This window comes from Onychostruthus taczanowskii, unplaced genomic scaffold (genome assembly GCF_017590055.1).
Source record: "Onychostruthus taczanowskii isolate IOZ18803 unplaced genomic scaffold, ASM1759005v1 scaffold28, whole genome shotgun sequence".
Classification (NCBI taxonomy): domain Eukaryota; kingdom Metazoa; phylum Chordata; class Aves; order Passeriformes; family Passeridae; genus Onychostruthus; species Onychostruthus taczanowskii.
The window spans coordinates 6,605,566-6,633,227 of NW_024500128.1; the positions used below are offsets into that span (position 1 = coordinate 6,605,566).

A 27,662-nucleotide genomic window follows, 5' to 3' on the forward strand; every position below is an offset into this window, starting at 1 on the left:
TGCAAAAAAAAAATAAAGAAATAAAATCAGAACGTGTAGAAATATGAAAGCATTTTGCAGCTTGTTGTCAGACCAGTAAATTTCAGACAGTGTTCATTTCCCCAAGTGAAACATCACAGTTTGAAAGAAATCGATTTCTAAAACAGGCTCGGGAAGATCTGTCACAGAAGAGTCTGCTGCCGCACGCCACGAGTGTCATCCCGTCCAGACCCCGCGCCTACTTGTGAGCGCAGACGCTGGCTGTCTATCGCTAGCATTGCCCGGGCTTACACCTGGGATAGCACAGCGTGGACCTGCAAATGGCAAGTGTTAAGGAGGAGCTGCAAATGTTTCACCGGGGAGCGGCGGGCCGAGGGTCCCGCTCGGCGGGCCGGGCTCGGGCAGGGACAGCGCGGCCCGGGAGCTGCCCCTCGGCCGAGCCCACACCGGGCCGAGCTCCGGGCACTCGAGGGGGAGAGGCAGCCCCGGAGCCGGGCGGGGAGGGCCGGAGGGAGCCCTTCGGGAGCGGCCGGCTCCGGCCGCGGCGGGAGCGGCGAGGGAGGCGAGGGGAGATCGGCGGCCCCGGCCGGGTGGGCAGGCGGGGAGCGGAGCCACTCCGCAGAGCTCCCGGCCGACAGCCTCCGACCCCTCTCTCTCTCCCTCCCTCCCTCCCTTCCTTCCTTCCTTCCTTCTTTCCCTCATTGGATCTCGCCGCTCGCTGGCGGCTGGCAAAACCTGCCCGCAGCACGAAGGGCGCTGACACAAGCCGGGGACGAGCCCGCCGGAGGCAGCCGGAGCCGCCGCGCTCTGCCCAGGTACCCCGGCCCTGTCCGAGGATCCGCGTTTCCTCCCCTGCTACTCCTCTTCTACCTTTTCCTCCTCTTCTTCTTTCCTCCTCTTCTGCCCGATCCTCGCCCTTTCCCCCCGCCCCTCCCGCAGAGCGGCCGCGGGCGCAGCCCCCCGACGCCGCCGCCGGGCCGGGAGGTGCTCGGCGGGGCCAGGGAGGGAGTGGCCGGGCATCTCCCGGCAGGGAAACGGGGTCTGGGGCTGGCAGCCTGTCTGTGCGTGTGTGCGCCGGGGGGGAGGGAGGCATGGGGGCCGGGGGGTGCCGGAGGAGGGACTATGGGGAGAGGAAGGTATAAGAAGGGATGCGGGCAAGGGAGGGGGGTGATGGACAGAGGGGGTGCGGGGCCGAGGGGCAGGCGCTGACAGCTGCTTTCCCCGCACCCACAGTCCCCTCCCCCGGTGCCGCCGTGGGGTGGGACTCCCCGGCGGGCCGCGGTCTCCCGTCCCGCTCCCCCCCCCCCCGCCGCTGCCCGGCGCCGGGGGTCGGTGCTGGGGCGGGCGTGCCGGGGTGGGCGGGCTCCGCCACCCGACGGCGCGTCCCGGACGCTGCCCCGCAGCCGGCGGGTGGGCAGCGGCACCCCCGGGACGATGCCGCGGCTCGGCGGGGGCTGGCCGGCCGCCCCGCGCCTCTCCCCGGCCTCCGCCGCCGTCCTGCTGGGCGTCCTGTGCCTGCCCGGGGCGCCGGCCTCCTCCCTGCTCACAGGTACGGGGGCGCGGGCTGCGCGGGGCCCACCTGCGCCGGGTGGCATTGCGCGGGAAGGGCGGCCCCAGGTGTACCCGCGTGGGCTGGGGCAGGTGAGCACGGTAACCGTGCCGCTCTGCCCCCCAAAAAGGTTTTCTTATTCTTTTTCTTCCCCCGCCCCATTCTCCGTTTCCCCTGGAGGGTTTTATCTTCCTGAGATCTGGGGCATGGAGCGAAAAGCAGAATCAAATTCTAGAGCAAGCGAGGAGCCATTAGACTTTGAGGAGTGATTCCAGCATGACAGAATACCGACTAATCAGCATTAGGGCTGTTAAGGGTTTCCTAATTTGATTCCTTTTGACAGTCAGCCTGCTAATTTTGACTCATTTGCCAAGTGGTTGCTGTGCATTAAAAGGATGCTTGGTTAAGGGCTTGTGCTGGTCCAAGTCCTCAGAGTGCAATGGACAGCTGTCTGCTGAGTTCGGTGAGCTCTGGATCTATCATTATAGACGTATCCTGCTTTGCATGGAGTACTCGTTATTCTCCACACGTCATCTGAGAGAAGAAAAAGCGTCCTTCTTTGCTATAACTGGGGCACAAAGAAAGTCTAGGTTTGTGCAGCACTAAAAGGCCACTCATTTCCTTGTTCTCTTTAGAGTCTTGCAGAAATGCTGAATGTCCTTGCCTGATTAAATTGGGCAAATTACTAAAGGGTTTAAAATCGAGGGCTAGGAATGGAGCAAGGGTTAAACATGAACGTGACGAGGATAGTTTCCAAAACTGTCAGGGTGAAATGAAATATGCTAGTATTTTAAAAAATTTATTTCTATTTCAGGATCGGTTGCAAAATGTGAAAATGAAGGGGAAATTTTGCAGATACCTTTTATCACAGACAACCCTTGTATAATGTGTGTTTGCCTGGTAAGTGTGTATTTCAGCTAGTAAGAACATCCAGACGTGTACTAAATGTAACTGCATAGAGAGGGGAATGTTTCAGATAATCAAATCTTGGGTGACTCTGTTGCCTTTATGTAACACAAGGTTATCTCAGAGCTGAGCTAATTGAAAGTAACCCAATATGTGATCTGGCAATCATTTCTTTGACTTTAAAACCTGGGCACAAAGTTGTACATGACTTTATTTCAGGATGTTGTGAAACCCTGTTTACCATGTGAATTTTTGGGGAGAACTTTCACAGAGTTGGGGGTGCACCCAGAAGCCTTTGCTTAAAGCTCAGCAAAAAGAAGGAAAGGTAAGGTTTGGAAATGCTGCTGCTTTGGGCTCCCACCTGGTCCCTGTCACAATTTCAGTGGGTGAGGAACTCCACAAGGGTGCAACGTGACTGTATGTGCTGTAATAACATGACAGTGAAAGGACAAGTGATGCGTTCATCAGAGTGCTTTGCCTGCTGTGCTGGGAGTTCAGCGGTTAATGGTGTTGTTAGCTGATACACATTTTGGGGAGACACATTCTGCTTCCTTGTCGTTCTGTTTCAGAGTTAAGCATTTTTGGGAGCAGTTCGGTGGGACAAGCCAAGGCCTAGGAGTTATTGTAAAACAATCATTCTAAATAAAACTTCCTATGATATTTTGAAATAAAAGCCATAAACCTTAATTTGCTGTTGAATGCAAAGAAAAGTATAGGCTAAAAAGCCCTATGTTCTACATTTTGGAATTTACAGAGTGGCTGAATGTACAGAACGTGTTCTACTTTAGGACTGAAATATCAACACACCCTCTCCCCCTAATATTATTGCTATTAATGTTATTGTAAATCTAGAAAAGATGTGAAGAATTGTTTCAGACTGCCTTTTAGAAGGCAGTTTTGGCAATTGCAGGATCAAGGTCATCTTGAACCCCTTGAGGTTGACATCTGTCACTGCACTGAGTTTAGTAGATTTTAGGTGAGATAATTGATAACTTTTTAGGCAATATTGATAAAGAATACCTTATTGATTTCTTCTGAGCAGAGTCGGGTGGGAAAAAGAGGAGCATGGGATGTGGCCAGTAAAGAAATCAAAGGGAAAATAGAAAGAGAGACGAAGCTGTGTTTTATCACGGATCACCTTCCCAAATATGTCCGCCACCACTTTTGCTAATGGAAGCTGGTGTTAACCAGCGAGGAAGCAATTTATCTGTGAAAGAGCAGAAGTTCAGTCTTGGGCATCAGGGCAATAATGCATAAGGGTAAAACACTTGTATGTATAGATCTCTCTAGACCTTGGCTTTATTAAATCAATGAGCACCCTTTTAGTGTGTGAGCATGAAGAACTGCAAAAAGCATTGGATGTAAGAACTCTAAATCCCTGTGGTTTGCAGGGCTTACTTTAGTGAAATGGCAGCTGAGGGCATTTGGCTCCCTTCTGTGCCAGGAGAACACTATGTTTTATTAAGTGCACAGATGCCTGGTGAGTTACTGCAGTTACCTGCCCTGGCTACACTCGGGTTTATTTCTGCCAAAGGATAAATGCAATCTCTGTTTCTTGACTTGGAAGCTGGGAGACTTGGTAGAGGAGGTGGAAACCAGTCTGGAGATACTGGCTTTAGTGCTGTGTGAAATCCAAAGTGTTGACTTACTGGACTGCCTGTAGCTGAAATCTTTGTTTAGTTCTGCCACAAGGGAAAAGATCAATTTTAAGAGGTCTAGAGAAAGAGGAAACAAAAGAAAAAATGGGGTGATTTGTGACCAGGAGGGAATAGAAAACCAGATTGCCTTACATTCAACTAGAAATATTGATTGTTTAATAACAATTCAGTGAGGAACTTTTTCTGGAAGAGTGATCGTACTCTTCAAGGGCAAACCTGATGGATGTTCATACTGTAAGAAGTGAGCAATTAAAAAGAGAGCTTGATCAGCTGTTACAGAAGGAAGCAATTGCTGCTTAGGAGATGACAGAAAATTCAACAGAGGGCACCTATATTAAAAACACCAGTAAAGGGAGTCACTGGAATTGCAGATTGGATTATGGCATGTCTTCCTTAGTGGTGACGCATTTCCATGGCCACAGGCTGCCATAAATAACAACACAAGTTATGGAAATCTGAACAGATCTGGGATGAAGAGGAATATCTAAATAACTGGATGCCCCATCCCTGGCAATGTCCAAGGCCAGGGATGGGGGTCCTGTACAGCCTGATCGAATGCATGGCAACCCTGTCCATGGTGAGGGGTCTGGAACTAGGTGGTCTTTGGGGTCTCTCTAATCCAAACCATTCTATGATTCTATTAACTCCCTTCCAGGACTTTGACCATCTCACAGATTAGAGGACACAGAACTGAAATGCAGGAACTGTATCATTAAGTGTTTGACAAAGCTTTGCAGTCTGTCCTGTGGAGCATGCGGGTGCATCCTAGTAAGAGGGAACAAGAGGTAGCACAAGCAAAATGACCTCTGGCTTTCTCTTAATAGGCTAAATCATTTTGGAGGGTAATGCAACAGGTAGTGCTCTAGGAGCAAATGTGGTAAACATTGGAAGCTCATGGATAATGAGTAAGTTGCAATAATGAAATGAAGACTGCAAAGAGCAATTACAAAATCAATTCCTTTTACACCACTGGAAAGTCTTGGCAGGAAGACCAAAACCAAAATTGTTCTCATTGATTAGCAGAGACAGGGTGGACTGATCTTCATCGTAGGAACGTGAGCAGAAGCAAAGCAGATGGAGCACAGACTGCTGTCTGTGGACACCTCTTTGGTAGAAGCTTCTATCTCTTGTTTTTGAATTTTATTGTTAACACAAACCCCTGAGTCTTGAATACAAGAGGGACGCTGGTGGGGATCTCCTAGAGATAGCCAAGTTTAGCTACCAAACCAGATTTGCTCATTCTTGAGCACTTGCTGTAACATGTGGAAAGGGAAACTGAGGTGATACAGAAGTTCACATGTGCTGGAGGTTTCATACATGGTGTGTGGTAAGCCATTCACTTCTGAACTATAGGTAATGCTTTCTAATAAAAAGGCACTGTGCCCACAGTGAGATAGCTCTGCTTTTGGTGTCCCTGCTTCTCAAAATGAATTGTGTTGGAGTGCATGGAACAGCTCTGATGCTGGCTTTTAATATAAGGAAACAGGTAAGACTAAGGGTGTGTAGGTGTGTGTGTACATAAACACTGTAATGCTCTGCATGCAAAAACTATCAGCTGAATAAACCTCTATGGGTAAAATCTCAAGTTCCCACAATTATAATTTATATGTTCCTACTTAATGGTCTTAATAATGCCATATAAAAATGGTAATTTTTAATACCTCTAAGACAAAAGTTTCAATGTGAACTTTTACGATTACCACACTTTAGCAATGGCATAAACATGAGTGAATTTGATCTCCAAAGAACTTGTCATTATTACAGCTGACTGCAACAAATGGCCATTTTGTTTTTGTCCTTTTAGAGAAAAAGATCAAAGTCAAAGAACAGAATGTGGTTTATCCACAAGGAATTTCTTGTAGGACTGATGAAAGCTCAGGTCTCCTAACTCCTGGTGTAATGGTTTGACTACAAAGACATTGCTTTTTACTTCATGCACTTCCACTTTTCGAGAGGATGTGGGTGACGCAGTCACAATCTGAACATACTCCTTTTCTTTCCTGTCTCTCTGGCAGCAGGCAGACTGCACAGATGCCACGTTTTTGGTATGTCTGTTCTCCTGAGCTTCTTCTAAGGCATGGATGGGCAAAAGACAAATTAAAGATGTCTTCATGATCCAGAGGTTTGGGGAAGTATGCTTTATGACTTGCTGTTGCTTTCTGCAAAATGCTGTTAGAACCAGAGTGCTTTGGTGCTCTGCCCACTTCTACTCTGAATGTCTTGTGGCTCTGCATCTCCTTGGAGATGCACTGCCTCCGGAAATAAAACATCCGGCCTTGTTTTCCATAGGATCTGAGATACTGGAAAAGGGCAAGGAAGGCTGAAGGCAACTGAAAGTACCTGCTTTCAAATGCATTCACCTTATTTGCTGTTAAACACAGACAATGGAGAAAGTACTTAGAGCTGATGGGTAATACAGATACACAGAAGTTGCACTGGAAAATTGTTTTTCTGATCATGCCATGGCTGAGCATCCCATTGCAACTGTGTTTATAGCTAAAGACTTTTCTGGTGAAAGGGTGGGAAATGCTCTCAGCTGAACCAAGCTGGGTATCAGATGAAGGCAGACACTGGAAGGAAATGCTGTATGTGATGCAAGTTAACCAACCCTATGAAGAAAAATAGTCCAAAAAAGGGAAACTGTTATTTCAGATAATGGTGTGGCCCCTGACAGTGCAAAAAATGTTGAAGAACATATGATTGTGACACTGCGTCATGCTTAATGGTCAACAGTAAAAATGTCTTAAGTCTTGTTGGCTTCTGAAAATCAAAGTAGTGAAAGTGTGGGTTATGAAGATTAGTGAAAAAAAAATTGTGTTTCAGGGAACTAGTATGAATTGGTAACGATGATTATAGGTAAAAATACATAATCTAGATGGTATTCATAATGGAGTAATATTGATTCACTCTGAGAAATTGATTCCAGTTATTAAATGCTTTAAGACTGCAAATGATTAATGCAAAAATGGTCTTCTAAAATTATCTTCCCACATCTGTGGAAAAATGATTTTTTTATAAATCCATAGGAACACTTTGCACATTTTGTGCAGTTTGAGGAGCCCAAATATGTTGCGTATGACAAATTCAGATATTTCTCTATTATATGTGTAAGTTTTGGGCTGAAGGTAGTAGAGGCATAAGTAAATTTCTGTTAGTAGAACCAAATAAGGCTCCATAAATATGAAAGCCTAGCACACTTTGGTAAGTTTGGGACTTTTTGTATATTGAGGATTTTGAAATGTTAGGGGGAAAATGCTATTAACAAACCATTAGGAGAATTTTTGATTAGATTTCTTTTATTTGACTGTCAGCATTTAAAACAGGCATGGAATATTTAAGTTCAGATCTGGTACAAGTACGGTAAATGATGAAATTCAGCAGAGTTTTTGTTGGTACAGCTTTTTGGCTGGAAGGTATCTAACACTCAAAATAGAAGTAGGCTCACAACTGATATTATGGCATTTTCTTTCAAGAAATACGTGCTTCAACATACACGTGGAAAAGACATAAAAATGCTGCAGTCCGTCGGAAATAGGTGAAATGAGAACCTGTGCATAATTATAGGGCAAGAATGTAAAAAGACCACAGAATTAACTTAGCCCGAGTTAAAGTTGTGAGTGCTGAGTTTTTTGAAGGTGAGATGAGCTCAGCAGTGACAACGATGACAGGTGGTTGTGCCAGCGGTGGTGTGGAGAGCCATGTCATTTCACGCTCATTTGTCATCATCTCCATGGACCCTGAACACCTCACCAGAAGCAAGCAAGGATCCAAGAATAATGTATCCATTGGCCAGTGGTGTGTGTAATTTCAAAATGAACATACCAAAAATGCCAGCTGAAAGGGACAGGGTAGAAGTGCAAGGAAATAGATAAGTGTACCTCAGCTAATGCTAGCCTTGCCATTGCAAGGGCTTCTAGACTTTTTTTGAAGAGAATGAATGATTTGAATTTTTGTATGGTTTTTGTGGGGAGAAAAGGTATTTTATTATCTTTTTTTCCCCCAGCACAGTTTAGAACAAAGTGAGTTTTGTCAAGAAATAGCTGATAAAAGCCAGTAGTAATCTTGACAAACCACATCTAAACCAGAGCCATTTTCCCCACTTTTTCTCCTCCCCACTTCCCTCATGCTTGTGCCTTAAACTTACCACTTGCACCTGAGGAGTGGTAATCATATGTCTCAAGCTTTTATCACCTAAATCCAGACCAGAAGGAAATAAATGTGAGCCAGAAAGGATAACCAACTGTTGGAAAGCTGAGAAAAGTTTGGAGACAGGAGTTCAGGAAACTAGAAATCAGAGTTTTGATTGCTATAAGTTTTATTATGCATGAAATATCATTCTGTAGTTTAAATTTCCTCTTTTAAATCCAAATGAGCAGTGTAGAATTTGACCTTTGCTCATAAAAAAAAAAAATGCTAAATTTGTCATTATAAAACCTAGTGTTCTGCCTAGCTTGAACTAATAAATTGGTGAAACCAAGTGCAAGCAAACCAAAAAACTGAAGAAATAACTTCGATATTTGTTCTCCCCTGCATGCACACACTCCCAGCCAAAAAGAAGCCCAATCCTAAAATCCATGTCCTCATTGCAGACTAAAGCAAAACAGCTACTAGATGTGCTGGGGCTCTTTACCTATAGCAGAGCTGATTTCTGTAGCACAGTGCACAAGTTAAAAGCACGTAGCTAGCCTGAGAGCAAGTGTTTGACACATGTTCAGTGAAGATGGCAGTGTTTTAGTACATGAGGATTCAATTGTTGTTGCTTCAAGGTATAATGCAGCCCAGATGACTTCTAGTGGAGTAGTGCATATTAAAAACCAAACAAAAAAATCATCAAACAATTCTTTCATACCTATTTTATTTAATTTAATTTCAATAGTTTACATACATCAGCTACAGAGTCTACCAAGACTGCATCTTCTTTCAATTTAAATATTCTTGGTCTTTATTACTGTATAATACAATCAGCTTTCTCTTCACCCACAAAAATAATAAACAGAGAGACAAAAAAGCCTATGATACAGTAGTGTACTGATAGTTTTCACCCCCATATTACTCCAAAAGAGAATGCTTTTTTAGTCGGTGCATGAAGGGTTCCTGAAACCCAAACATGCTCCAACATGATGAAAGTTTTATTTTTCCCAATACAGATGTATATGCAATCTCTTAAATGAAAAAACCCAACGCCCCCCACCCCAAAAAACAAACCCTGAAAACAAAAACCAGACATAACGCCATGTCTGGTGCAGCAGAGTGTCCCATGTGTGCTTTGTCGTAGAAATGAAAGAAATGTCTGTATGAATATATATATATGTGTATATGAAGGAGGTCTTGCAAGAGAGAGGTGATTAGATAAAGACCCAGAGGTGGATTGTGATTGCTTTGGTAGGCTTTTCTGGAGGATGATTCTGGTAGGTTCAGCTGTACTTGTTCTTAATTCATGCAAAACATCTGTGAAACAAGAGTTTGACCTGTCTGAGGTATAGGATGGTTACTATGGCTTGATCCTTAAAATTTCCATCAGCAGTCTGAGGAATGTTCAAGTCAGCTTAGTTCCATATACAGGTATGCCCACCTTGGTTAAGTGATGAAACATCTCATCTAATTTCCTCCTCTGGGGAATGAGCATGGATTGTAGAGTGTTGTTTGTTGTGTCTGTGCCAAGTGGACCTTCTGATGTCCACTTTCTGCACTTCATTGCCTCAGACTGTGGCACATTCCAGCACAGGTACATTGGCCTTCAGACACTCTGCTTTGTCGTGACAATTATTTTGGAGATGTGGTACACAGTCATGTGTAACAGCTTATGATGAAGCCTTTCTGGAAATCTGCAGGCTGGAAGAAGCTATTTCATGTTGTTCTCAGACCACATGGGCTAGTGAAGAGTTCACTACTTGCACATTTCTAACACAGGCAGCTGCACTGAGCAAATACACATATGCACACAGTGCTGAACTGATTATAGGTCTTGGCAAAACCCTCCTGGAAGAGAGCTGGTGATATGTCACTGTAACGATGATGAAGATCCAATCCATCATGTATGAAAATGAGATTCTCTTTGGTGTAATTAAAGGATCAGATATCTCAAATACAAAAGAATATGTATAAATAATACATGGAAAAGTATGGAGGGCACAAAAATGCTGTAAAATAAATGGAAAAATGTAATATAACTTGCAAATGTCTTTGGAATGCGTCTACAATAAGCACAAAATGGATCAGTCGAAGTTGAGATACTTTTTTATTGCCAATAAGAAAAACATTATTAAAGAGCTGGTCCAATATCAAAATGGTATTTAAAAAGCATACCGTTACCTGTATATAGTTTTTATTAGCTTTCAAGTTTCTTCCATTGAGTTGTTAATGGTCCTTTTAAGAATTATGGTTCAGTAAGTGAATGGCTCACAGTGTCAGTACTTCTGCTGCTCTGCTTTGTGCTGCTGTATAAAAAAGAGATATTTTTTCCCCACCAAATATCTCATTTTATTTCCCCATCATGATTTTATAGAAAATTTTGAAGGAACAAAAATATTAAAAAACAACCAAAAAATAAAATGAAAATGCAACCTCTTTATATTGAGCTTATGGCCAAATAAAAGGCCATTGTGAAGAAAAAGACCCAATATTACATAAAAGCTTTTACCTGTATTACTGCTATTAACATGAATATCATATTGGTACTTGCTTACAGTGTACCTAATAACTGGTGTGATTACTTCCTCTGAGGCCTCTTGGCCTCTTCATCTTATGCATTAAGCTGCAGCTAAAAAGTTCCCAGTCTGACTGTTTCGCTGATCAAGCTCTGTGCAGCGTTTTGCATCCAACTGAATCAAGTGCTGGGCTCTGGATCCAAGTATAGCGTGGATCTCATCCCTTATCATCCCCAGAAGCTCAGAGGCCCACCCTGTGTGCTGACACCTGAATTTCATATACTTTTTTCTGTCTCTCCATTTATTTGTGAGACTTTTTTTTTTTTTTTTTTTTTCCTATTTTCCCCGTGTCTAGAAGCCACTTGCTCTAGACAGTCATCCATAATCTGATGTCAAAGTAGGACTGTGTACCACCACCTTGTTGAGAAAGTAACTTGTCTTCATGAATTGCCTATGATTTGCATGCTTTTTACTTGTCATCCATTCTACACATCAACCTCCTGGCTACAGTTTTCATTTTCTGTATTGTATCCCAGATTTTTCAGAGAGGGAAGCATTCTACGTGTATGCTGGGAAGTGCTGTGGCAAAATGCAGTACTGTGAAACAGCATTAGAGTTGAGATATATTTATTCTTGTGAGTACTAAGGATGGGGAAGAAATGCCATGTAGAAAAAGTGATGCCAAACACCTGACGTTTTCCCAGACAAAATGCAGTCCCAGTTTTTTTGAGTCCTTGTTTTAAGTAAACCTTTGCACTAAGCTTCAGTGTTAGAGGTTGAGGCCGTCTTTAACTCTGCCTCAGAGCTCTGCTGACCTGGTTGAGCTGCATTTTGCTCCAGAGACACTCTAGTTCACACCGCGCATTGGCAGTCGGTCACCTGGTAGCAATGCAGCCTGAAGTATGTGCAAACCTCAGCATGCAGTATTGAAACTTCCTGTAAGGCTTGAGAAGTTGAAGATTGCCATTTCTGCTTCACACTGAAAACCAGGCATGGCTCAGCCCTGGCAGCTCAGGTTAACCCCAGGCTCCTCTGTTGGCTGCAGGATCAGCTGCCCCTTTCCCCATCAGGCCATGGTATGGCCCAAATCCTCTTTCATGGCTGAAGATCTTGCTTGAGGCATGGCAGCAGCACCTTGCACTCCTCCATAACCAGGGGGATGCAAACAAATATGTTGCATAGCCCTGGCCAGGAAAATCAGATTTCTGATGGCTCATAGGTTAGAAGTCTATGTGTTTTGGATTATGTTTTCTTGTTTAGGGTTTGTTTTCTTTTCACCTGCTCCTGACATGTTTATGTTCAGTTATATTAAGTGGCTTCAACAGGAAATGGGAGTTTCCCAAGGCTTGGAATCATCAAAATGTGTTCTGATGGCCAGCTAGACTCATATGTTTGCATTTGTTTTTCTGTTTTGTCTTAGGATTTATTGGTGGATGAAGAATAACAGACCTTGGTTGTCCTGAGATTGTCTCCTTGTTCTTTTTTATGTCTGGGTGTACAGTTGAGGTATGGTTTGAGAGAGATGGAGAGGAGCTGATAAATGATTGCTCTAGGGCTACATAATGATTATGATCTGATTGTGCCAGTTAGTGAAACATCTCGAGGTTGTGTCACCTAGATACCACTGGGGCAGGAAGGAGCCAGGCAGGGTGGCTGGCTTTGAGATAAGGCTGTTAGCTGAAGGATTGCCTGTAAGACATAAAACACTGATAAACCAGAGGGCTCTTTTGCTACAGGGAGGCTGTTGAACATTTGCTTGTTATAGAGAATATTTTTTTTTTCTGTCTATGACAGTGCACAGATGATAATTTTCATATGTAGAACTTGACCGTTCTACCCAAACAGTCCTGGGGATAGCTAGCCTGGTGATTCAATCTGGAAAATCCCTTTGATTCAAATAAATGAATGAAATTATTTTGGCAGACAAAATGAAAAACATGCAAGTTCTTTAGCCTACAAACCAAGGCTTGGAGGATGTTTGTAAGTGCAGTGGATAAAAAATGCTGGAAAATTAAAATTGCTACACCTTAAAATGTTGGGGGTCTGGTAGTATAAGGAACCTTTTTAACAGCTGCATGTTTGAGGCATAATCTGCCCATGATCTATAGACATGAAGCATTTCTGGAGGAAATTGTTGATGTAGACATTTAAAATGCAACAGAATGCACTGATACTGAACCAGAACTTGTTTAACATGAAAATGCAGACGAAATTGAAGAAGTCTGCAATTTGTAGGGCTTCTGAGAAAATGTCTGAGTATGTTCAGTTTAACTTGGCAAGGTTTTCAATCATAACTTGACCCAAAAATCAATCTGAAGCTGAAATTTATAAAATATCTGGAACTTGAGGCTATGATAGTAAGAAATTTGAATGGTTTAATGCACTTGTTACGTGAAGCATACATATATGCTGCCTAAAACTTTGTATAATCATTTTAGTATGAAAGGAGTATCTTTGATATCATTGGGGTTTTTTTTTAAATAATTAAACCAGTCCACATAAAAAGAAACATAAAAAAGTGGAAGCCAAAGAAGGGGAAAAGGAAACAAATCATGTACCAGAAAAGGGAGTTTCACTGGAAGGCAGCCTTTTGGAGAGATGAGCAGGCAGCTCCAAGCCTGTTCAGTGGGCACTAGGACCGCGGGCAGGAGAGGATGTGGATGCAATGTAACTTCAGGAAAGTTATGCCTGGCTCTGGAACCAGAGGTTTAGAAGGATTTGAAGTGTCTTCTGGAGAATTAATATGACTCCTGTGTGTTTGTAGACAACTTGTGCCCACAAGGTACTGTTCCCAGCGGCAGATTTGGGTTAACCTGCTGAGTGGTGCTGATCTTGGGCTGCTGGCCCAGGCAGCCCATGCTTTCTGCCTTCCTCCGTTGAGGAGACAGCTCTGAAGAGGAATTCCTTACAGCTGTCATGCCGAGCAGAGGGCTGGCAGCAGTTGCTGAGTACAAGGCCTTTCTCTAAACCCCCCTCTGTTTTGGGGCCAAGCACCTCATGCTGTGCCATTCAGGGTTCGCTGCTCTGACCTGGGTGACAGGAGCATCTGCTTCTATATCATAGAGCTTAATAGGTGGAGGCTGGGGGAGAACAGCAGTTTATTGTATAAAGCAGTATGTCGAGAGTCACTGATTAGTGATCTCATCTTGGTCAGGAATTTTCCCTCCCTTCTCCAGGTTAGAGAAGTACATTTCAATTGCCCATGCAAAATGCAGCAGTGTGGACAAGCTGGATGAAAGTGTTTCTCTTCTAATCCAAACCTGGCTGTGACTTGGCAACAAGGACTTTCTCTAATTGCAGAAGAAGGTACAGTTAATAAAAAAAATTAAGTTTCCAAGACCTCAAGTGGATACTTTTTTTAGTTTTCCTCGGTTCAGCTTCAGGTTCTCTGTTTTACATGACACTTGAATCTCTCATCATAAAGAGCCCTTCTTGTGCTAAAGGCGTGAAACTTTTGGATTTCAGATCATCTTTCTGCCTCCCCTAGCTGTCCAGGTAGAAGGATTGCTGCCTGAGTTCTCGCTCAAAGAGAACAGTGCTGTTGCACACAATGAAATCATGTCTGTCTGCCTTTAGAGCACTGTGGACTTTGAGCCAGGCATAATCTGTTTCCTGACATTTGAGTCTCATTAATTGGGTTAACAAGATGCTATCTACACTCCATACTTATGTAAATAGAACCTACTAGCAAAGATCTTAATGGCACCTGATATATCACAGTGCCTTTACATCTATCAAGAGGTACCACTGCAGGAGTCACTTCCAAAAGCAGGTTGTGTTCTTGGTCCCGTGGGTCCCTTTATAAGCTGTAAGAAATGCTGGTGGTCAAGGCCAACTGTTCAGATGTCTTTCAAGTGTCCCACTGGTGACCAAATCTCACTTTGTCAAGATGACAAATGACTTGTGCATACCCTGTTCACCTTCGAGCTTCGCTCTAATGTCAGCTCCATTTACTTGTCAAAACCAGGTATTTTTTTTACTTCCAGCAGTGCAAGTGGGGCAAGGGAAAGGAAGGAGTGAAGGGAACACAGGCTGAGGAAAAAAACCTGCTTGTATGGCTTCTATTCAATGTATTATTATAGTGGAGATTTGCAAGCTTTGGACATACCAGAATCTGTTTGTTTGTACATGTGCAAAACAGAAAGAAGGGAATTTGCTTTTCAGAAGTGAGAACTGTCCCTGCAGGGCTATGATTATGCAAAAACATGTTTTAACCACTGAATTTTTCAAGAAGAAAGTGGTTGTGCAAGATGAGTTTCTTATTTTGGACAGCAAATTTTTTCCAGAGCAGCATTTAAAAATAAGTGTTTAATTACCAGGGTCTACCCAGAGCATAGGGCATTGTGCATGTGTCTGCACTGAAGAACTTGACTCAAAGCTCTGAGCTCTCATGGGTGGTTTCATTGACTGCAGTGGTATTGTTATGTGGCTAAGTGATCACTGCTGTGATTGAGGGCTGTTACATCTCACCCAAAAACAGCTATGGCCAGGCCACAAAATATGGTCAAAGTCAGCTCAAGGACTGTGAAAGTGACATTGACAGCTTTGGCTTTTAGTTTCTTCTCAATGACTTCCATATCGCTTTTGCTTAGTCCACAAGTCAAAATATGCTTTTTCTCCTATTAGCAACAGTGTTGGCTGAAGTTTTGAAAGTCACAATCTTATTTAATTTGGCAGTGTGACTAACCACAACAAAGGAAAGCTTATTCTACCTCTCTTCTTTGCATCTGATGGAGGCAAAGAAGTTTCAGTAGATGTGAAGTAGACCCAGAAGTGAGATGTGTCAAATTAAACATCACGGTGTCATTAGCTTTTCTGACTAATTTTCCCAAGACCTTGAGCCTTCCTTTGCTGGCAGCAGCTGGATGAAGACATCTTGAGGGTGATGCCTGCTGTGAGTTGCCCATGACCCAGGATTACCACAGCCCCTACAAGATTTTACTAGCAGCCAAGCAGCACTTGCAGCAAAAATGAGTGTGGCTTTGCGAGTTGAAGGCAGCATTGAAAGACCCTGAAAGCTTTTGCCTCCTCTGAGGGGTCCTGTCTAAAATGTTTCTTTTCCTTGTCTCTTCCCACTCTTCTCTATGCTGATTGACAAGTTGAAGGCTGTGCCTTCTCTCTGCAGACTCTGCTGTGAATAACCTTTTTTTATTTTCTAAAACCACTGCGTAGCACAGGCAAGATCACGTAAGAAAACAAATTCAGGGTCAGTTCTCAGTTTCCTTGCAAGTTCATTAAAACAGCAGTGTCTGGAGGCCTTTTGCCTAAATAATTTCATAATAGAAAACAGACTCTTGTTGCTTCTTTCTTTTGGGCTACTATTTTTATTTCGTTGTTGTTCCTCAAGCGTTTTGGTCCTATTTCAAAACTTGCTTCAATTAAATGAAGAGTCTGTTTTTTGGTGCTTTCCGGTTTAAAAGCTGTACAGCAAAAACTACTAGGAGTCCTCTGGATTATGAAGCTACGATTGACAGGGATTTTCCTCTCAAAATAACATTAGAAAACCCCAAAGTGTAGCTTAAACATTTGAAAGAAAATAAAAAACCCTTCCCCTTTCTCTCCCCCAGCTGAGATCTCCTGTCGCTGCTTCTGGCATGCATCACATCTTTGAGGATACAGTATCATGAGAAAACTGTCACTTGGTGATGTATTAGGGTAATATATCATGAGAGCATCGTTTCTTTAGAGAATATGGGCAGTAAAAGACATGATTCTGGCCAGACAGAGCAGCAGGGGACCCTGCTCTTTTTCTTTCCTTTTCTTTAATCTAGCCCTGTTTTTGTGTTGTACAGAAGTGAGTTTCTTCATGGGATATGACTTGTTGCAGGGTAAGTTAGGAGGCCCATTGGGCTTTTTAAACTCTTTAAGAAGTACATGGCCTCAAGGGCTGCTTTGTTCAAAGTTTTTAGAACAGACTGAAGCCCAAAACTAGAGCATTTGCCACTGCTGAAATCTCCAGTGTAAAGACTGAGTGAGCAGGCTTCAGACAGAGAAGGTAATAAAGATGCAATGACAGGTAACTATTGTTGGATAATATATTCGTAGATTTAGCCTATCAAATAGTGATTAAATGATACTTATTTAAAAAGCAGTCAATGTATCTCATTTTAACAAATATCAAATGAAATTTTAGTTTACAACATTAGAAGAAAAAATATTATTGGTCAGTATTCAGTCTCTAATAGAAAATAAAGTTATCAAAAATAGGAATTCTGAACTGATAGACTTTGATTTTGATGTCCTTTTTATTGTTTTAATGGCTTTGTTTATCTCTCTTTGACAATACCTACCAGAAAATAACAGTGTGTAGTACTGGGATAATATTAATGAAGAAAGAAAAGCAGAATATTTTTAGGACACTTTTGATGGGCAGGGGTAATTTTTGAGATGAGCCAGAACATGACACCATGTCTTGATCTAAAATTTGAATTAAAATGATTTAATAATTTATTTTAAACCTTTGGTGCAATCTGGGTTTCACCTTCAACGATTTTTAGGAGTAGCATTTATTTAGGGTGTTTTCAGAACAATTTTCTTGGCAGACTTCTCCTTCTCCAAGCCATTCTATGGCACTTAGAATGCTCAGGACAGTAATGCTGTTCCACATCTGCTGATTTCAGCTGTGTTTGGTTGATCAAACTCAGGTAGCAGAAGCTTTTATGGCCCTCAACTGCCCATGACTTCTCTGGGAGAAGGAATTCCCCACCAGCTTCTGTCAGGGTAAACCGGACTAGGACTAGGCTGGACCATGCCTTCAGCATCACCCATTTAGCTGAAAATGAGTTGGGCAGTAATCATCCAAAAGGCTTTTCTGACTGATCTGTGTAGCTGAGAACATCCAGCAAGGGGTAGATCATAAACTCACCGGGCAGGGTCAGTGAGTTTTACAGCAGCATGGGTACAGGTTTGCAGCTGGAGCTTCAAATCAACAGGTATTGCCTGTGATTACCTTTTTCTTAGGTATTGTCATCAGATTTAAATAACTGAGGATTGATTCAAACTCTTCATTGACAAAGTAGAAACATAATCCTGTGAATTAAAATTCACAGAAAAAGATGTGAATTTTAAAAGTGTGCATCTCATGGAATGTGAAGGTGTGGTCTTCCACAAGAATCCCTGTGTGTAACCCTTCCTTGAAATCTAGCTTGTGGATTACTATGGGTTATTATTTTTACTACTGTATGAACTGCTGGGAACTTGTGAAGGCCCTGTCTCTTCTTGCTAGAAGACTGCCATGCTATTCTGCTGCCAGGTAAAGAGTTGCCTATAACTGTGCAGCTGAAGAGCTCTGATCTGAAGCTGCACTTGCAAGTTCAGGTGGAGACAGGGAGACTGAGAGCTACAGGGTCTGGATCCTGCTCTGGCTTTCTCACTGACTCAGTCTGCAGTTACAGTAAATGTGTCTGGCTGTGTCTACCTTGTCCCTAAGCTCACTGGAGCAGGGATGTGCTGCAAAACGTTTGATGTTCTGGGACTCTGACCCCACCTGCAGCCTTAGTGTTAATGCCAGCAAATGTAGGAGGAAGAGATGGTGCTTTCTTTTCACCAAATACTGGTGCACAGGGCTGCTGTCAGGGAGTGTTGGGATTGCAGCAGGCCACCAAGGTCACTTTCCTTGTGCTGGTGTACATCATTAAGCACAGTGAAAAAATAAAAAAAATTTTCTTCACTCTCTAAGGGGTTGTGAGTGATTTGTCCTGAATCACTTGCACATACTCATGTCTTCCTCACAGCAGTGGGTAATACCCATTTGAAGTGAAATTTGGTGTCATCTTTCAGCAGGGCCTTTGTTTGAATCATCTTTCCTAGGGAGCAGGGAGAGCTTGAATTATGAAGGGGGATGGTTGATGCTGGCTGAGCATCACCACAGGGAAGGCTGCAGCCTCCTCCCTGCTCACCCTGAGAGGCCAGATAAGCTAAACAGATTACAGGGATGAGGGGGAAAATCAAAGGCTACCGAGTGGTCTGCTCAAAAAAGGAAAGAGAGACTGTGAACTGAACTAAAATACTGTCATTTGTATCTAATGCAATTCATGCTGAAATCATGGTGATGTTCTGCCACAGGCAAGGACCTAATGCTGAAGGTACTGGAGCATTTGTTTGACTTCACTCCTGTGAGTTGTCCAGTTACTATTTTACTTAAAAATTGTGCTTAAATAATGGGACCTTTCTCTCTCTTGGTGAAGCATGTGCCTTGGTGTTTGTAGGTTTATGTGGAGAGAATACTATAATTTTCCTGAGAACAAACATTGTTCCATAGGGAAATATTTTTTTCCACCTTGAATTTAGAAATGCATCTAGTGTACTAAACCATTCTTTTACTGTACCCACAAAATTTGTTTTGCAAGGGAAAGAAACCCCAGCAGATAACTGGAAGGGAATAAGGGAAATGAGACCTTATCCTCATCTCCCTTGACAGTGATTCAAAGGGTCTGCAGACATCTCTCGAGTGGTCTCTCCTCCCTGAAGCCCAATGGTGTGGCTCTTGCTCAGCTAGAGAAATGCTCATGGAAGACAGCAGTCCCACAGTTTTAGCAGGGATCTCTTGCTTGCATCAACTCTGCCAGTTAAAGGGAGGTTTGTAAATCAGGCCTGAGACAGAGTTCCAGGCAGGAGTGCCAAAGAAGCAAGGGTACTATTTTCAGAAAGAGCCTCAGGTTTTGTCTAGACCATGAGTTAAGCATGTGTCTGAGCCTGCTCTTGAGCTCAAGCTGGCCCAACATTGGGGCTGTTTGCACGTAAATATAGATGCAGGCACAGGCTTGGGTGCTCCCAAGCTTTGCTGAGGGACAGAGCCTGTGATCAGTGCTGGCCAAGACCTTTGCTCCTGTGGCCTGTGTGGTGTGAGTGTGGCTTCTTGTGTGCTTGAGAGGATGCTCTGGCTGCGTGCAACACCTGGCAGAGAGCCCAGTAGTGTGGCCATGGAACATGGGGATCACGGCACGTGGCAGGAGCCGGCCTTCGAGCCTGTCCTTTGCCTTGTGGTGGAGAAGCTGCCCATGTGAATTGAATACACTTGTTTCATTAATTTTAAATGACTCTTTCTTCTCCTAAGGCCACATGTGTGTATTTGAAAGCTCCATCCCATATTCCTTGGGGGCAGCTTTTGCCATTGTTTGAAAATTGTTATTGTTTTCGTGGGTGATCCCACAGGCTTCTCCTAGCAGAAACTTAAGGACACCCTGAGCTACTTGGTGAGGAGTCCTATCAGAAATACCAGCAGGAATACAATGAATAGCAGTAAAAAATGGATGTTTTCAGGATTACTCATTAATGGTGGTTGGTATTCCTACCTAATCTCTCTCTCTTGCTTTATTATTTTTTCTCCACAGCATTTTTTTGGTTAAATGAAAGTTTAAGTAACAATTTTCCCATTCAGTATAAATAATTAATAACCTCGGGGTATTAGAAATGCAGCGCGAGCTTCCTAGAAGCATTTTCAGTACATAAAAAGAAAGAAAGAAAAACAACCCCAGACCATCACTATGGACATCTGGCCCCCTGAGAAACCACATCTTCAATGTCTTCTTCAGCCAGCTGTTACAGCACAAGAGTGGGCTCAGGATACCATTGATGGAAGCACTCCTTGGTACAGTCCTGAATAAACGAAGCAGACTACTGTTTTTTTTTACTAGAAGCCAAATCCAGGTTGAAAAGAGCCATCCTCCTGGTGGCTGCTGTGAGCCAGCAGGAGTCCAGTGGGGAACCCTGTAGAAAGTTGGCTGTGGCTTCCAAGCTGTGGTTTGGCACATATCCTCTCCAAGATCTCTGCCAAATATTCACTCCTTTTTAGTGTGTGGGTTTTTTTTTTCTTTCCTTTTCATGTTGGCATTTTATTTAGCTGTACCATATGAGTTTAAGGCTGTTAGTTTGATATAATTTGTCGTCAGAATGGGCTGTTTTGTGTGGGGTTCTTTGATGGAAGATAAAAATACGAGGTGCATGTAAAAGCTGAACAAATTGTGTTGAGAGGAGGTTGTAGTAAAGGTAACATGAAGCAGTAGCAGTGATACTGGGTCTGGTTCATGTATCTGTCTTGTGTGGGAATTTGACATCACCTCTGCATGCCTAGTCAAGGAGATCCTTGGTTCTCATTGGAAAAGTGGGAGAGAAGGGAGAAACATGGACACCCAAGAAAATTTCTGATCTTTTCCCTAGATGTGTTAAAACACGGGCTCTCCACAGCTGGGCTTGGTGAGTGCAGTGAGGAGTCCAGGGTGATCCTCCAGCACTTCCCTACATTTTCCTGTTCAAGGGAGTCTGGGATTCCAGAGTGAACCCTTTGCTGAGCTGAGCACTGTCTGGGGAGTTGCGTCAGATGTGGCAGCATTGTTCTGGATCAGCCTGACCTCTTTTAAAAAAATATGCATTTTTCCAACACTAATAGAAACCTTAGCTGAGGTTCTCTCCCTTTCTGTGTGTGTGCCTGAGCACTAAATTAAAAAAAAAAAAAATCCCAGATGTGAATCTATAAACCATCTGTTTAAAATAACTATTGTGCAGGACTATAATTAAAAGTTATTTATTATGAATCTTGGGATCCTATTATGGATTTGACTGACTCCCAGCTTTCTGACTTAGCAAACAGTTTATGTATTTATGGGCCATGTGTCTCTTCCGCACTTCTTGGTGCCAGAGTGCATGTCCTTTAAACAGAAGGGAAAAAAATCCCCTACCCTCCCATAACTGTTGGCTTCTGACTCTTGCTGTCTAAGAAGTTTTCTCTTAAGAACAGCAAAATTCAAACTATCTGAGAGCTTTCAACAGATTCAGAGACGCTGTTGACAGCCCAGATGGAGGCTTGGTAATACAGCTCGCCTGTATGCAGCTACTTAGCGACTTTCTAAATGTATGGCTGGGACAAGTAATGAAATGTTATGATTACTGGGGGTAGGAGGGGACATAACTGGAAGGAAAGGATTTGTTGCTTAAGTCCATTTGCTCTCAGACTCCACTTTGCCCTTGTGAAATGGGAAGGGAGGAGACAGCAAAACTGAAACAAGCAGATGGACAGTAGACATTAAGAGCAGTGTTTTGGGCAACTGGGTGAAGGGAAAAACCCAGCCTCCAGATGACAATTACTCTTTTGTTTTATTTTTGTACTTTTACACCCAGCGGACCCAGGAGATGTGCACTGGATAATGCCTGACTGCAATAGACTAAACAATGATTTACCAGCCCTGCTTTATCTGCTGCAGGCCTGTGATGGATCAGCATGGTACATTAACCCTTTCCTCCACATCTGCTGACCTTGTTTCCCACAAGATTCAACACTGAGATAAAACAGCAGGACTTTTTAGAAAGAATTTTGGGATAAGAGTAATAATAGTAGTAGAAGCAATAGGAGGATGAACTTCCCTGGAGCTACATTAATCTCTTCTTACTTCAAGAGGGATTTTGCCATGAGGACAATGCCAGGGCAGCAACATGTTGCAATTGTGGCTCTACTGTATTTTCCAGCAAAAGGCCCCATGAGGGGTGGTGGGGCTGCAACCCTGAGCAATGCCATACCTCACAACCTGGAAGAGCAGCCCAGCCCTGATGGCAGGGAGTGGGATGGCAGCTTGGGATGACATCTGAAAGAGCCTGTTTTGGGGCCATCTGGGCCTTGCCTATAACCAGCTAGCATGAATATCAGCTTTGCAAATCCTACCCTGTTTTAGTGCTTAGCTGCTCTTCTCTTTTGTGCTGGCAAAGATTGGCTATTGGCTCTATTTACCTGGGATACATGGAGGTGTCCTTTAAGGCAGGAGGAGCTTGCAGCTTCTCCTCCAAGGGAGAGAGCTAAGCTTCCATTTTAATTTGGGGAAAAAAACCCAAAACAAGCAACAAAACCCCCCCTCCCCAAAAAAGTGCAGTGGGTGATGAGTGTGGCACCTCCTCCCTACCTTTCAGCACCATGCTGTAATAACTGAGCTCTGAGTCAGTGATCCAGATTTGCTGCCCTCCACATCCAGAGGCAATTCAATGACTCATCTCCTGCTTTCCCCACAAGTGCCCTCACTGTAAGAACCAGTGACTTGTGGGGGCATGAAGCACAAGCCCCTTTCTGCTGAAGCCAGGCCACTGAACAGCAAATAGTTCAAATTCTACTGAGATAAAGAAAGGAAATGTGAATGTGTAGCCTACTGCTTAAGACATCCTCCTGGAGGGAAGGACCCTTCAGGTCCTGTCACTGCACTGTGGGCTGCTAATATTCTTCATGTGGGACAGCTGCTTAATGCAAAACAGCCCTTGGCATCAGCACATGAATTCCAAAATCTTCCCTCCCAAAAAACCTGCTAAACCAGCAGCTTTGCTGGTGATAAGGAAAGAAGAGCAAGACTCGAATTTGGCTGGACCCCTGGGGTGGTTCAATGATACCAAGCTCATAATTGGAGAGGATTTTTCTGGTTTTAGCAATATGGGGAAACAGGCGGCTTCTACTGGGAATGATAGCTAGCAAGTATCTCCTGTTTGAAATATGTGTGTTGGGGTCATCCTTAGGAACTCCTTGCATTGCCAACAAGAAGAAACCATGTCAGGATGTACCTGAGGGCAGAAGGAGGCAGACAGCACTCAGGGAAGAAATTGCCTGGGAGGCTGGGCTGTGTGAGGAATTTGCCCCAAGGAGTCCTCTTGGAACCAGGGAATTAAAAAAAACCAAAACCCAAGAGCTCTATTATATATTTTTTTGTCCCTCTTGCTGCCATCTGCAGCAATAGTGTCATCCTTTGAAGAGGGAGTGCAATGGGTAGCTGCTCACAGGCCCTCCTTACACACACCCAGCCCAGCCAGGTTGGTTCTGAAGGGCACTGTGCACCTCACTTCTCTTAGAGGTGCATGATGCATGCTGCAGCTGGGTGAACCATGTTCTCCATTGGAACAAACTCTAAACTGGGTTTTGCTCCTCCTTCACACCCACTTTCACCAGGCAGAAGAATTTCCCATAGATAAAGGTAGTGAGGCTGATAGGCTTATTACATCTTTCCTTAAGCACACTCATTAGAGAGAATCAGGTCTTAGAAGAACCCTTTAAAATGCAGACTGTAGTTGAGGTGGTAAGCTGGATTCTGCTGCCCTTCAACAGACTTTACCGGGTGCACCGTGTTCCTGCAAAGGGAATCAAGATTTCGCTGAGCACTTGAAAAGAGACATTGAACCACTTGCAGTTCTGTGTCGTGGCTGCTTTGTGCCAGTCCAGAGCTACAGACCAGCCATAAATTCAGCTTAACCAGCTGGTTAAATTGCATTTATGGTTGCTCTGCAGTGCTGGAGTGATCAGAACAGCCAGCACTGCAGTGACGTGGCTTTTTACAGTAATTGTTCGTGTTGCTGCAGCTGTGCTTTAGGGCCTGATTTTCATTTGCTGATTTCACACTGTCTTGGTGAGAGTGAGTCCTCATTTACACTGATAAGACTGAAGTGTCTTTATAGCTCCCATCAGATCAGGCAGTGACTTTGAAGTAAATAAACCTCTGATTTTAGACAAAGGGCTGGAGTGTAATAAAAGCTGCATGTTATTCTTCACAGGCACCTGGAATAAGGCCACAGTGAACAAAATAAAAAGACTGGAAAGCACAGCTTCTTTTTCTTTAGTTTTATGATTTACATTTTTCTAGCCCTTTGATTTTTTTGGTCTCTAATTAAGTCATAAGGTTGGGTGAGGTGGGTACTTGCATGCACTAGATGGCCACCTGTGTCACCTAATGAACTGAGCTACTAATTATAGGTGGAGGTCACTTCAGAGGGCTACTTTAAGTAAGGAATTTGAAGTAGCAAAATTTTACTAAAAGAAACACCCCAAGTATTTGTTTTCTGCACCTATTTAATGGCAGGGATAACCAAAAGTGTTGACACCACTGGGGCAAGGTAGGCAATAAATGGAATATTTCTGCTGCCTGCTGTTGCGCATCCTCTATTGACATTCCTTAATGTGGTCAATGTGCTCTTTGGCCTTGGGAAATCACTGGCTTTTTGCCATAACACAATGACACTATAATGTACAGTGATTCTGTCTGCTCATGGTGTTTCATTGATTCTCAGCATTTTGGGGAGAAAGATGAATGACATTAATCATCTTGCCTGGTATAGTACACAGTAGCCTCTTTCAAAGAACCTCTAGGCAAAATTGATTTTCTGCAGTGGCAGAATTTTGTTTTCTCTGCTGTTACTGCCTTTTTCTCTGCTGTTTGTGGTTCTGTCACAGCAATTCCTAAGCTGTGCAGTTCATGGGGCAGCTCCTCAAAACCCTGAGGATATTTTAACAAGCACCTCATGTAGGTAGTTGTTCATTTAAGTAACATGGATTTCTTCAGTGCTGCACATTTTCTGTACAACACTGGGCAGCAGTTATGAATTATTGTCTAAGTGGGGTTTAAACACCATTTACTTGGGCTCCTGGATTATTCAAAGACTGTTTTCTACTGTGTTCCTTCAAGAGAAGAAAGATGTGTTGACTCACAAGGACCTCTTCTGAAGCAAAAGAGCAGGCTGCTGGCTCCACACTTTATTTTCTGAATTGCAAGAAATTATAGCCTTGGGTTTGGTTTGCTTGCAATAGCTTTTGTCTTTTTTTTTTTTTTTCCAGAATAAGGAAGTGACGTGCAAAAGGGAGAAGTGTCCAGTGCTGTCCAAGGACTGTGCTCTCGTCATTAAGCAGAGAGGAGCTTGCTGTGAGCGTTGCAAAGGTGCCATTCCCTTCCTGTTGCTTTCCCTCCTTTTAAACAGTTATCAGTGCACACTGAGGTTGCCAAAGATAGGAGTAAATCTGCAGCTTCTCAGGTGGGACTTGGCTGTCACCAGAGGCTGAAAGAGGGCAGTAACCATAATTGAAATACATATATTTACAAAGGTGAGAGAAATACATAAATTCACATATTTGTCCTGCAATTATTATTCCTTGTGCAGCAACTGTCCTTTAGAAATCTTCATCGCTGTGTTGTCAATTTTTTAAGAGTTCTAATTTTATCAGAAATATTTTAGGTCAGCACCAGTCTGCTAGTAGTCAATGGTCAGTAAGAATCTCTTTAACTTTTTATGTGGTTGGACAAAATAAGAATAATACTTCTGATTAATAAAGAGCAGGATAATTATCCATGGCTATTCCTATTTCTCCCCTTGAAAGGAAACAAACCAAGCAAATTTTACTCATTCTATTAAACATTTCCTGATTCAAACAATAATATTGTAGACATTTTTTATGAAAGCCAAATAAGCAGCATTCTGAACATTATACATTTATTTATTGACCAACATTGTATATTCCAAGCTGTTTAAAATGAGATAATTATCAAATAATAATAATAAAAAAGTGTAAGCATGCATGGCATGCATCTGCTATATTTAACCACATGAAAAATATGCAAGTAGATGAAGCTGAAAAGTAGTCTTTTTTTTTTTTTATGTTGATGCAGCAAGTAATATGCTCTAAACCAGTAATTTTGCTGAGGGACTGCTTCCATAATCAATGAGGTGGAGAATGTCAAATTCAAGCAGCTTTATTTTATTTTTCCTCTGTCATTTTTAATTCTCCACTGATGACTGTGTGGAATTGAGAGGGAGATAAGGTAGGATAAATTGTTGGGAAATAAAAGCATTTCTTGCCTTCCCAGAGGAAATACAAATTCAGGAAAACAGATTACACTGAAATTTAGATGGAAAAGGCATAATGGATGTGTATTTTTCCTGGAAGGTTGCAGAGGTATGTTAGATGCTGTGCTTATGATTTGCTTCTGTGCTGCAGCTTTTGAATAGGTCTGGCAAGCCCCAGTTCAAGGATTTGTCTAGAAACATGACACTTAAAAGAGAAAGAAATGAACTGGAAAAAAAATTAAACCATTACTGAAACAATAAGAATTTGAAAATACAGATTTTACATAAATTACATGCAATTTATTTATTTTGTCAAACCATGTTTAGTATCAGCTTTGTAGGAAAAGGTTGCTAAGTGTCAGTTGGATTAAGATGGAGTTTGATTTTTCAGTTTCAAAATGAGATGTGTATTTGCTCAATGGTCTGAAAATTCTATACACATATATATGCATATGTGCATGCAAAATGAAAAGAATGAATGTTTCAAAGCTGAACAAACAATAATTCAAACAGTATTTTAATTCAGCCTTCTTTTAACATTTTCTGTTTATCCTGAATTGGGGTGGGTACCTACAGAACATTATTGATAGGCTTGAGCCTGCCATCTGCAGATTGGTATGCTTGACATCTCTAATGGGATAATTAATAGAAACTATTCAAAAACAAAATCAGGAAGCGCATGGATATTTAAGATAGAAGAGGGATGAGTTAGAGTGCTTTGAATGTATCAATGGACAGAGAGATCCCACAACAAGATCCCTAACAAGGAAACTGCTGAAGAAACTAAGCAGCCCTGAGTTTTTAGAGGTACTCTTCTCACCAGCAAATAAATAATTAAGGTATGGTTGTTTTCATAGCAAATAAATGTTGCCAACATATCCTTGCAAAGATCTCAATTTGCCAAAGTGCCCAGAAATGACCTAGGAAAGGGGTGAAGAGAGACAAGAAGTTTGCTGCTGGTGCCCTGATCTCTGTAGTGTAGTAAAGCAAGAGGACAGCCTGTGAGGAGCTGCAAAAGGTTCTCAGGGCACCGAACAACTGATGACAAAGCAGCAAAGGAAGTTAATGTGGATGGGAATAAATGGATGCCCAGAGGACAAAACAGTCCTGACTTTACAAATACAATACTGGGCTCTGAGTTGACAATAACTGAATGGCTACTGTTTCTGAGTGTTATAGAAGATACTTCTGTGGCACAATCAACTCAACCTTCAGCAGTTCTCCAGGGGGAAAACTGAATGCTGAGTTTGTTAGGAAAGGAGCAAGGTACAAACAAAAATGCCCTGTTTTCCCTCTGAGTCAGACAGGCTGCTTATTCCTGCCCTTCTGGAGCTATGGACCTTGGTCTGT

General features: G+C 42.9%; 1 protein-coding gene across 2 annotated transcripts in view; it reads left to right on the forward strand.

Annotated features, from left to right (window-relative positions):
- The first annotated feature begins 680 nt into the window (after positions 1-680).
- The window catches only part of BMPER (BMP binding endothelial regulator), a 145,697-nt gene continuing 118,715 nt past the window's right edge, over positions 681-27,662 (forward strand). Inside the window, exons 1-3 of one of the 2 annotated variants that reach the window (XM_041407953.1) lie at positions 681-794; positions 2,343-2,428; positions 25,309-25,408. In XM_041407953.1, the coding sequence (XP_041263887.1) occupies positions 2,414-2,428; positions 25,309-25,408 (115 nt within the window). In that variant the 5' untranslated portion in view covers positions 681-794; positions 2,343-2,413. Of the gene's footprint in view, positions 795-1,172; positions 1,529-2,342; positions 2,429-25,308; positions 25,409-27,662 lie in introns of those variants that run through there. The other variant, XM_041407952.1, reaches the window with a different exon arrangement.